The 11,956-nt window shown below is 41.5% G+C and overlaps 1 protein-coding gene across 1 annotated transcript; it reads right to left on the reverse strand.

The window, feature by feature from the left end:
* Window positions 1–2,446: 2,446 nt before the first annotated feature.
* On the reverse strand, window positions 2,447–11,533 carry CAV2 (caveolin 2). The gene is made up of 3 exons (XM_083800163.1): window positions 11,271–11,533; window positions 10,995–11,182; window positions 2,447–3,968 (listed from the first exon to the last, which is right to left on the reverse strand). Exons 1-3 carry the CDS (start codon window positions 11,415–11,417, stop codon window positions 3,818–3,820), a joined length of 486 nt encoding a protein of 161 aa, XP_083656289.1. The 5' UTR covers window positions 11,418–11,533; the 3' UTR covers window positions 2,447–3,817.
* Between the last annotated feature and the right edge of the window lie 423 nt (window positions 11,534–11,956).

The following is an 11,956-nucleotide window of genomic DNA, read 5'->3' on the forward strand; positions in this document are numbered from 1 at the left end:
AAGATGAAGCTTTAGTTGCTTCCATGGCCTGCAAACTTTTTGGAGGAAATACAGTTTTTTATGTAGCAGAGGAAAGGACCTAAGCCAAACCAAACATTTTGAATTAATCAGTAGAAAGTCTTCTCTGGAGGATGGTTCAGAGCAGGAACCTCTCTTAGCTCCTCTGAATTGCCTCTACAGAAGACATTTTCTTTTTGTTGAAATAAGCTGTGGAAGATTGGTGTCACCAGGCTAAAATTAGCCTTATTAATTCACCCCTCAGTTGTGAATCCCTGCATGAAGAAAGCACCTCAGTTTTTAATGTGGAACTGCTGGTTCAATGTGCTCACTGGAGGTCTTGAGCTCCACGAACACAGTGTACTAACAGGCAACTGAGTTTGATCGTGTTCCGTTTGCATTTTCTTTTTATTAAAAAAATAAAAACACACATGTTTTTTCCATGTATTTTTAAAAGAGAGTTAGTACAGCTTAACAGCGGCAGTTTTATCTCTGCAGGTGGGGGAAAAGATCACACCCTGTAAAAATAATGGGCTTACCATTCTTTGGCTTCCACTGAATGTAAGTGTGTGGTCTGAGGTCCCAGAGCTGCAGGGATGCTCTGAATATTTCAGTCAGTCTGTGCCTGAGTGACCTTACTGGGTAGGAGGGAAAGGGCTCCTTGTTTACTAACACGTCAAAGTTCCTATTAAGAATTTGTGCCAATTTATGTGGTGAACAAGTAGGGTGGAGAAAAATAGGACATAAATATAGAAGTCCTACAGTCAGAATAGAAGGATTTTATAGTTCTCATGAGAATGTGGGCTAAATTTTGTTGTGAGTTAAAAGAAAAAAGGTCCAAATCTGGGGTTATGTCTGCATGCTAGTTGTGACTTCCATGAAAAACACAATACTGAAGCATTTTGCATGGCAGAACTGAATCTCCAGTTCATGATTATGAATCTGAAGTCTACAGTAACAAAAGGCAGGTTGGAATTGGAACATCTCACATTTTTTTATTTACTTACCCTGACAACTCTACCATGATGATGGAAAGTTTACCTTCGCTAAGAGCAACAACATTTTCCCCATTCCACAGAGGGGAAGAGGACACAAAGTCCAAAGTAGCTGGCCTGAATCAGGTGCAAATTTTCCTAGATTTGTAATAGACAATGAGACTAAGTTTCTGGACTCTCCTATTTGCCTAAATTCTTATTTGTAAGTTGTTGTTAAGATATCAGTTGGTATCATTTGTTCACATTTCAAAAGAATTAGAAATGAACTTAAGGAACCGATCCCTGCACTTGAGAACATAATTGAGAGCCAGCGCCCATTCACTCCCTGCTGTCCACCAGTGCTGTAAACCATGGGCAGTATCAGCTGTGGAAGAGCTGGGTGAAGTGTGTCAGAAGTGACAAATCCATGGAATCCAGGGAGTGCTGGAGTCCAGAGCTGCCTGGGGCTGATTCACACCTAGCAGTAACAGCTAGAGAAACTGTGAAAAGAACCAATTAATGACAAACAGAAAGGCCCAAAACACAAGGAGTAAGAAATCATTCTACTTTATTCTCTGTGGTAGCTAGAGGCAGCTGACTTCAGTAAGCTACTGAAAAATGCATACACCCAGTAGTACATGACCTAAATTGCTACATTTTTCTCTAGGGAATGGCCCTAGTCTCAAGGTTGGATTCACACCTGAGTTCTCTCAGATCTCAAGATTTTAAAGGACTCCTTTTAGTCACAGGAACCAGTGCTGATTGATTTTTATTTTTTTTTTAAATTAATTCATCATGGGGATATTTTTTGTGAAAAAATATCTTTGTAAACATCGTTGGACTTTGTAAAAGAAAAAAAAATATCAAAAGAATTCAAGCCTGGCCTGATTAATTTTTATTTCCAAAAGATGTGTTTCTGTTTTTAACAAAAGAAAGATCTTTTGAAGAGCACATCTGAAAAGAAAGCTAACTTCTTGCAGAAGATGGAACTCCAGAGAAGTTTCAGTGGGCACCAGTCATTAAGATCCAGTTTTTGAAAGCCATATGAATCCCTCTCTATGACAAATGGAAAAGATGTTTTTAATGTACAAAGATGTTCTTAATGTACAAAAATATGCATCGTTAGTTAGCTTCTGTAGGCCAATAAGCAAGAAAAAGAAAATTCTGCAGTTCACTTGTAAATAAGGCATGTGCCCTTAAAAAGAACTAAGCATTTTTTGAATATAGCCAAAATTCGGCATCGAGAGACCTGCATCAGAGAAACATTCTGTCTGGGCTTAATTTGACACAAAGAGATACATCATTTTCTGATATAAATAAGTTAAATACAGTTGACAATAGTGGAACTGTGTCGACACTCATACACTTCTTTTCCCTATGTCACATTTTGGAAGAACTGCATAGTATTCTAAGCTGTTCAGCATTTTAAGAGCTTTTTAAAAAGTTGAAAAAAAATGAAAAAATGAAGCTGAAAATAGGAAAAAGCTGATGTTTTATTATTTTATTATTTGTCTTGTTTGACAAGAAATCTGTGATGCTATTTTAGAAAATAAAATTCTAAATCATACAAACATTTTGCAATTGCCGGAAAACAGCAGCATAAACCCTAGGCTAATGTAATTTTAATGTATCTCTGCATCTGTTCCGTTACTCTTGTTTACAAGCCCTATTAGGTGCAGACCGAAGAAAGGCTTTTTTTATGGGTTAGACTTTAGTAAATAAGCAACATGGGAAGTCATGTCAATAGATAAGGAGAATTAAACAAGGATACCAATTACACTTACTTGACATGTTTAACAGCTTGCCACCTAGTTAAAGTGCCAGCATAGTGTCTATCATTTAAAATATCACAATGTTCAGGCAGATAATACACAGAAATAGGCAGGGTTGCATTTACTACAGCCCATTTTTAATAAAAAACATTTCTCATAAACAGATATTTCCAACTCTTTTGCATAGTCATGTATGAAAAAACTTGTAATCTTTTCTTTTACACACAACTATGTATAATGGATATACTAGAATTGCACAGCAACACTTAAAAATCTGCATAATTTATAAATTGAAATTTTAGTTATCTAAAGTCATTTTTGCAGTGTCTTACTCTGGCTGCCTAATAAGTTTGTTAGAGTTCAAATACCATAGAAATAATAGTTAAAAGAAAGCTGATCAAGTGCCATTTACAAAGGTACAAAATATACAGCAAAGTTAACTTCTCATTAAATAAAATATACATATTAGTTGATGTTCCAAATCATTAGGTAACACCTTATTTTAAGGGATAAACTTACAGGGATCTTTTTCCCCAGTACAGGATAATTACACAACAGTTAATTTCTCTGAATGCTTATGCAATTAGTCACATTCATTTTAACTGTGGATAATAAAGGACTGAGTATATCATTCTGCGTAGTGAGGGCCAAAAATGTTCCCTGTTGGAATCGCAGTAAAGTCAACGTGAAACCCTTGGGACCATTTTCACCTGAAGTATCCCAGCCTACTAATTTACAAATTTATAGTAATAGCGCCAATCATTATCACTGTGGTGGCAATTAAACCTCCAAGAGAATTCTCCTGTAATCTAGCAATCAACGTACCATTAAAATAAAGTGTTGCCAACTTATTCCACATTTATTCTGCTGTTAAAATAGTGAGATATGAAAACTGCCTACTTAGTCTTAAATCGATTCCCTGAAAATAAATGAGTTTTAGAGTAATAGCATGTTCCCACTTAAACCAGCCATTGTCATCTTAACAGTTTGGAATGAATGGTAAGTGCTTGCATGTTACATTAGCGAAGAGGTATAACACCATCTACAATTACAGCAGCGTTGCATCCCCGATGTTTACTCTTGATCTAGGCGTATATTAACCATGGCAAAGCATCGGCCCACGCTATGAAAGAAAGGTTCAATGAAAACATCCGTCAGGCTCTTCCATATGGTTTGCACTGAAGGCAAGACCATGAGACAGGTTCTCACAAACGGCACCACAACCCTGTAAAAGAACAAATTGTAGATTTGTAAGATTACTGCCGATACAGCATGGGGAAATCGAGATAACAAAACTCAAGTGTGAGATCTTATGGAAAAGGAAGGTGATTTTATGACTCTAAATCCCTAAGCAATGTTATCTTAGACTCTCGCACTCATTCTGTGTAGATTTTGCTCTCTCACAGCCTCACGCCTACCCATGCATAAGCACCACGACATATGTGCTCCTCTGGCTGGGCTCGTTTGTGTGCAACAGCTTGCTAGTCCTCATCATGTCTCTGCTTCTTAAATGGCAACACTGAGCTAATTTTTGGACATGCCTTTCACAGGGGTCAACTTTTGCTGTCTCTTCCTGCTGCTGGAAGGGATGGTGTATGTACCGGGCTGCAACCTCGCTGCCATCCCGCTGCGGGTGAAGGACAGGGATGTCCTTTAAGGAGTCGGGAGTGTGGGTCCTGGAGGCTTGACAGAAACCACACACTCCCCAGTTTGATTGACTGGGAACAGTGTTCTTTATGATCTGTTTGGCGCATTCTTTTGTCCCTTGCCTGATGTTTCTTCCGGCGTTTCTTTTCTCTGTCTCTCTCTCACACATACCATCATTCTATCTACCATTCATTCTACCATCATTCTACCATCACTGTTAGAAGCTGCTCCAATAAACAGAATCAGTAAAGTGATGTTCAGCTACATTTAACTGCCATAGTAGGAGACGTGCCAAACTTCATATATATGGGATCTTGTTGATATCATGAAGCTTTTCACTTATGGGTGAGAAACTAAGGTAGAATGAGGTCAAAACTCCTGATCAGGGAAAAGATCTCTCTCTATTTTTTTTTCTTTCCTTTTTTCCACTCAGGGTGCATACTTGAACGTTGTGTGCTTCCACTCTTCTGAGCAGTAGTAATTACGTGTGTATGCTCTCCATATGCCCCAACTCCAAGGCAATGCCATGAGCGGTGCCTCGAGCTAAGCAGACTAACACCAGAGGCAAGCCAGGCGTGCACACATGGCTGGCTCACCAGGGCCAGCAGATGCGAGATACACGACCATGCTAGTGTAAGTTATTCTCCTTTTTTAATCACTTACTGGCCAAAACCCTTAGTCATTTCACTAAGCTTGATGGGTACAGACAAATCCAATGTATAAATAATTTATGTAATACCGAAGTGGTACTAGAACAAGGTTCTCAAAAATCTCCATGCTATATGTAACATGTATTTCCTACGTTAGGTAGAAGAAGATATAGATTCTTTCGATAAAGACAATAAACTCTTCTAGTTCACTGTTGCATTCAAAATTTAAGACCCCAGTCTTGCTTCCACATAATTCTGGTGCAGAACTGTCATTGACTTTGGATGGGATGAAAGAAATATTAGACGAAGTATTTAATTTTATCACAGGTCTGAAAAATATGTATTGTGTATTTCCAGTGAGTACTGTTCAGAATAACAGTGTAGAAAACAAACAAACAAAAAAGGTACGTTTTTAAAAAGTTAAAGTTTTTACCTAAAGTGTCAGAATTAAAAAATATATTTTCAATGTTTATCTAACTGGATTCTCAGCTTTTAACAACAGTGCAAGCCATATACTAGTATGTCTGTGCTGCACTCTAAACTAACCCGGATGGATTATAACAAGAATAGTTTTTCTAAAACCCTCTTTTTCTTTGTCTCTGCTGAAACAGCTAGTAGTATACACATTATATAGAACTGTGAGAGTTACTGGAATACTGTACCCATAGTTTTATACTGAACCCTGTAAACCGTTTTATAATCATGTATAGTATCAGTGTATATAGGATAGATAATTTATAGAATATAAAATCAGGGCTTCACTTGTTAGCACACAGCTCATAAGCATCACTAATGGAAAGGGAAAAAAATTGGTATTTCTCCAAGCAACATGGAGAAAACACCAGAAATGACTACTCAGCTTTTGTTGACTTCACCCCTTTCCCATTTCGGTTTAGTTTGCAAAGGCTGCGGCTTCTCTGCTGCCATCTAAATTTAATTTGGCCTGCATCTTTTTTTTTTAAATCTAACTCATTTGCAGGGAAGCAGAAAAGTTTACGTTTCTATTGGATCCTCCATAAACTGGATCACACGAACCACAAACTAACCAAATACCACATTATGCAAAAGTTTCACAGAAGGATGCAGTGACGCATGAGAAGTTCATTAGGAAAGGCTGGAAAAGCAGTGATCATACTACCCGTAACTACTATAGAGATCATCTATGTAGCACTAGATATCAAAATTTTTCAATAATGTTAAACACGATAAATATGAACGTTTTGATAATGTTCTGTAATCTTTTTATACTTATTATCCAATTTTATGGTAAATGCATGCAAAAAACACCATAGGCTATCTCCATAGGAGGATATGTGAAACATGCTGGCAAACAAAACTAATTAATGTATGAAGCTTTCAATTTCTAAATAAAAGTCAGTCTACTTAGTATTTTCTAACTTTTGTAATATTCATACATGCCTATATATGTATCTATGTATGTAAGTATGTATGTTGTTCCATGGAGTGACCAAGCACAATTTAAAAATAAATAACCAAGTGCCATTAGAGGCTTTTTTTTGTGACCTATCATATAAGCATTAACATATACAGCCTTTACTTACAATGTTGTAGATTTACTCTTGTGTACACTTCTACTCACAGACACAGTAACTACTTGAGTAATGTCTACCAGTGGAAGTAAAGTTGGTATATCCTAAGGATATTGACATTTACTGCAATTTTGGTACTACTAGTATAACCACATGGTAAAGCACTGGAAAGAAAAACAAACTTCTGCTGATATTGATATATATTCTGCTGATATATATCTGATTTGATATCTAAGCTGAAGCATAGCCTAGGTATTTCAACTACCTGTATGACCTGTCATTGAATTGTGCTATGTATATATATTTTAAAATACCCATCCTTTCACTAAGTAGGAGTCACCTCTTTTGGGAGCTGTTGACCTGAAACGAGCAGATCATCCTCCTTGTTCCACCCTATTCTTTTTTTTTTCTTTTCTTTCGGTTCAAGGAATGACATCTACGATATTATACCCATCATCCTTTCTCACTTTTGCTCATTTTATTTTTTTTTCCTGCTACTCCCTAATGAAACATTGTCAAGAACCAAGTACCTCTTCAAAATGGCAAAGAACAACTTAATTCTCATTTATAAGGGTATTTTCAATTTCTCAGGAGGCAGTTCAACTTTTCATAGAGCTGGGTAATGTGTTTGGAGTAGTCATTCACTATTAATTCAAATTCTTGCTTTAAAGTGAAGAATCACATCTGCTCCTGTGATGTCTTTCAAAATGGAATCCCAGACATGTCTTAATACTATTTTTCAAATACTATATCATCCAGTGGTTAAATTACCCAGCTCCCCAGGTTTGTGTGTGCACTACATCATGATTTTGAATTAAAAGCCTTGCATGGCACTACGATATAAGCAAGTATTGTGAACAGACTCCTAAGTATTGACTAGCAGTTTCAGAGCTTCTTGTAGAGTCCTATTAACCCTTGGGCTACTTACGAGTGCATTGTACATCCCAGGACCTAGGCAGACTGGTAAAGATAAAACTAAAAAGGAAGCAAGACAACATCTGCCTACTTCCTTTTCAGAAGACATGGGTATACAGCAGGACAACACCAGACCATAAGGCCACCTTCGTGGCACAGCTGAACTGTAGCTTCTTTTGATTTCAGACAGGCAAGTAGGGATGAATTCAGGGTTGAATATGACAGTAAAAGTGATACAAGTGGGACCTATAGAGAATGAGGTAAGAGATGGTGCATGCCCTTATCTACTTTTCTGTGTGTATGCCCCTGGCACTGTGAATGGAAGCTCAAGCTAAGAGGAGCTGTGAATATCTACTACTCTAGCAGATGACAAGAGTACAAAGCTAAGTGAGTCCTTATGCTTTAAAGCCCATCTCAGACCCAAGACTTAGGTTATGGATTCTCAAATGATGCACTGATTCTCAGTATAAATAAATATGAGAACACTATTGAAACAAGACTACAAAAAAATGTATGTGAAGTTCAAGTGCTAATCTTCAAGAGGTTGCAAATTTGTGGCTAGGAACGAGAATTAGTCCCTGATCTATCTTAAAGATCATGACTTTGAAAGGGCTGCCAGGAAAACCGGAGGTGTCCTGCTTATATTCAAAAATCAGTAACCTTAACAGCTTCTGACTAAGGCTGTATTTAAAAGTTTGCTCAGACATTCACAGAAAGATGTTAAAAGTTGGTCTGACAACTTCTGAATGTATAGTCTATGCCAAGAATGACAGCCATCAGTAAAAGAAAAGCAATGCAGAGAAGTAGCCTTCCTTGAATTAGCTTGTACGTAGGTTACCAACCTGCTACCTATTGCAGTTTTGACCCATTACTATCGTTTACCAGGCAGTGTATATATGGAATCCAGCTCAAGTAGCCAGTTTGAGAACAGAACCATAGTATGCTCATTTTTTATAGGTCACAATGAAAATTGCGGTGTATTATTACATATTTCTTCCTTGGTTTTCTTTCTGCTTTCTGTGATGTCTCATGTGCTTGCTTCCTTTTTTAGAGCTCTTTTTGCTGATGAAAGACAACATTTACTATCAGATATGGGGGTGCAACTCATGAAGTGTCCTTGATGCATGAGGAGTGCTGTCAGACTTTTGTGGACTTTTGTTACTGAAGCAGTTTCATATTTATCCTTGGGGAAAGGTTTCCCTGCAACTGATCAACGTCATCATCTCAATGGTTAGGATGCACAGAGGGAGGCACAGAGACTCTGATAAGCCCTCCTGCAGGCAGCCATGTGGAAGGGTGTGCTCAAAGCTTTCCCATGACGTTTCAACAGCTGAAGACAGATTTACAACAAAATTCCCTTCCCCTCACCCATAAAACAAGGAGTTACTATTTTTCCAGACCCATTGGGATTATGTGGAAGCCAATACCATGTATTTAGGGTCCCTATGGCCCGACCCTTTAATACCTCTGATACCTGTTGCTCCTGAACTACCCTCCCAAATGTAGAGACTTTTAAATCCTTAATCCCAAGATAGCTGGAATGCTGGGAGCTGCAGAAAAAGTTAACATAGGCTCAGTGTGTTCAACCTTTGTGTTGGAACAAACCCAGGTTGTGTCTGTGGGAAGACTAGACTGTGTTGGCTTTGGATTGTAGCATTGGGTGGGATCCAAGGGGGTACAGATAGCATTCCTGACCTATGCAATTTTTTTTCACACTCATTCAGTTGCAAGGAAGATCAAAATGAAAGATCACCTCCATATTGACAATGAATCTGGGAAAGAAAATTAGTTAGTGGGGAAACAGATGTGGTCACAGAAAGTCAAGGGCAACTTTTCAAAATTGAGTGCCACATTCAGTCAGTTCTATTTCAGATGCTCTGGGAATCCATAGTTCCTGACAGAGTCACTAGGGACTACTTGCATAAATAGAAATAGACCTCTGAGTCCTGGTTCAGTGAGACTCATGTCTGTGTATCCAGGCTGTGACATACAGATACAAGATCATTCGGAAGCACAAAAACTTATTAGTCTTAATAAATTGTGTATCAGTGAATTATTCCATAGATACTCCACTACTTAATTCTGTTTGCCTACCATACCCTTTTGCAGTCATGGTACAGTACAGCACAGTGACCAAAGGCAGATCTAAAAGTCTGGGCACACTATACGATGTCCATAATGGTGTGAGGACCAGAGAAGTAGCAGGTGGGTGGCTTTAAATTAGATCACAACTCCTCTGGATATTATACAAACTCTCCATGCTCCAAAATTTGAGTTAATCAGTTTTTGAAGTGGCTTATAACAACGTCATCAACCCAAATGTCCATTCCACTTTGGAAAAGGGAAATCTGCAACCAAAAGATTGCAATCAGAGGTTCATGCATCCAACGTATTTATATTATTTTGAGTCTGTTTTCCAGTTTCTGGATTGTATTTTGTTTCCTTACCAAAGGAAAACATGATTCCACTACTACCCAAGTCAAACGAGACTTTGGCCAAAACCTATGTATATGGAATATCCTAGTCTGCAGGAGTGACATTGATAATCCACATTCATCCCTTCCTCTGCGGCCTGATGGATTCTCAATTCTCTTCTCAATGTCATTCTTTCCCCTGCCTTTCTTCCTTCTCCACAATCCTTTCTGGGTTCAAGATACTCTTCCCTGGTATTTTGCCAGTATTTTCTGTTTCAAGTACACCAGCTTTACTGGCTTGGAGAGCGACTGTATTCACCTGTGAACCTGGGCCATGATCAGAATCAGCCTTCCTGAGCTCTGAATGGGTTCTGTGCTTTGTAAGTGATTTGGGGTACTGCACCTAGAGCTGGCCATGTACCAGATATAAGGCAGTGACAGCAGACTTTGTGACAGTAGCAAAGAAAGCATAAGCTGGGCCCTCAAAACCTTTCTTCAAGCTGTGAGGAAAAGGGAAGAGGTAACCTTACTGAGAAGGTGTCAGGTGTAGGTAATACTTCTGCCCATGTCTTTCACTTAAAGCACAGAATCACAGAATGGCTGAGGTTGGAAGGGACCTCTGAAGATCATGTAGTCCAACCCCTCTGCAGAGCAGGGTCACCTAGAGCACGTTGCACAGGATGGCATCCAGGAGGGTTTGAATATCTCCAGAGGAGACTCCACAACTTTTCTGGGCAACCTGTCCCAGTGCAAAGGGGCACAGCAAAGAAGTGCCCCCTCATATTCAGCTGAAACTTTCTGTGCTTCAGCTCGTGCCTGTTGCCTCATCCTCCACACGTTTTAACAACTTCTGTACTCCGGTTTACAAAAACAAGCGGCCATTACTATAACTAGAGCCAGCCGAGGTGCTATAGAAACGGTGAAACAGGCTCTCAGCCCCAAAGAGCTTACACAGAAAGGCGTGGGGCGGAATCACCGCGAAAGCAGCGTTTTCACTTCCCTCCCTTGCAATATAAAGCGGGCGGCGCGGGTTGACCTGGCCGCCGTTTGCCGAGGCGGAGCGGGGCGCACTCACCAGACGTGCAGGCAGCTGAGCACCGCGAACACGATCCCGGCCACCAGGGCCAGCGGCACGGCGAGCAGCAGGCTCAGGAGCTTGTAGAGCACGTACTTGCTGAGCTCGAAGAGAGCGTGGCTGCAGATCCAGACCTTGTCGAAGGAGTGGGTCAGCTCGGGCTCGGCGATCACGTCCTCGAAGCCCAGCTGGAAGAAGAAGCGGCGCCGTCAGCCGCTGCCCCCGCTCCGCTCCCTGCCCCCGCCCCAGCCCCAGCCCCAGCCCGCCCCGACCCACCTGCAGGTGGGCGTTGAGCCCGTGGGGGTCCCGGTCCTGCTCGTCCTCCGCGTACTTCTCCGCCTCGGACAGCGCGGGGCCGCCCGGCGGGAAGTTGTCGTCGTCCATGAAGATGCGGGTGTCCGCCTTCTCCGTCTCCAGCCCCATGGCGCTGCTGCCCGGCCCGGCCCGGCCCTACCCTGTCCGGCCCCGGCCGCCGCGGCTCCGGCGGGCTGGGGCGGAGCGGGAGCGCCGGGCCCCGCCCTGCCGAGCCCCGCTCCGAGGCCCCGGGCCGGGGAGGAGGCCCCGGGCTGAGGCCGCCCCTGCCGCGGGGCGGGCGGCACCGGGCGGCTGCTGGGGGCCGGGGCTTCGCTTTGGGCACAGGCCCCGCGCTGCCCTCACGGGGGTCTCGGTCGGCCCCAGCCGGGTTTTGGGATCTGCTGCCCTCCTGCCAGCCGCGGGGGGAAGGCAGGAGGGGCGAAGGTGTCAGGCCGCTGCCCTCCGCGGCTCCCCTGCCCGGCCGATCCTGCTCAAACCGCCGGGTGGTTGCCGCAATAAAATTGTCCATCCGTCAGTACAAGCTGTTACCGTGTCCTCCCTGGGCTTTAGCTATAGCCCGTGCAATTTATTTCCTCTATTTTATTTGAGAACGTGGTTTAAGCCTGAGAGTGCTTGATATAAAAGTGAGTAAATGGCTCTAATGACAG

This window comes from Anser anser, assembly GCF_964211835.1.
Source record: "Anser anser genome assembly, chromosome: 1".
Classification (NCBI taxonomy): domain Eukaryota; kingdom Metazoa; phylum Chordata; class Aves; order Anseriformes; family Anatidae; genus Anser; species Anser anser.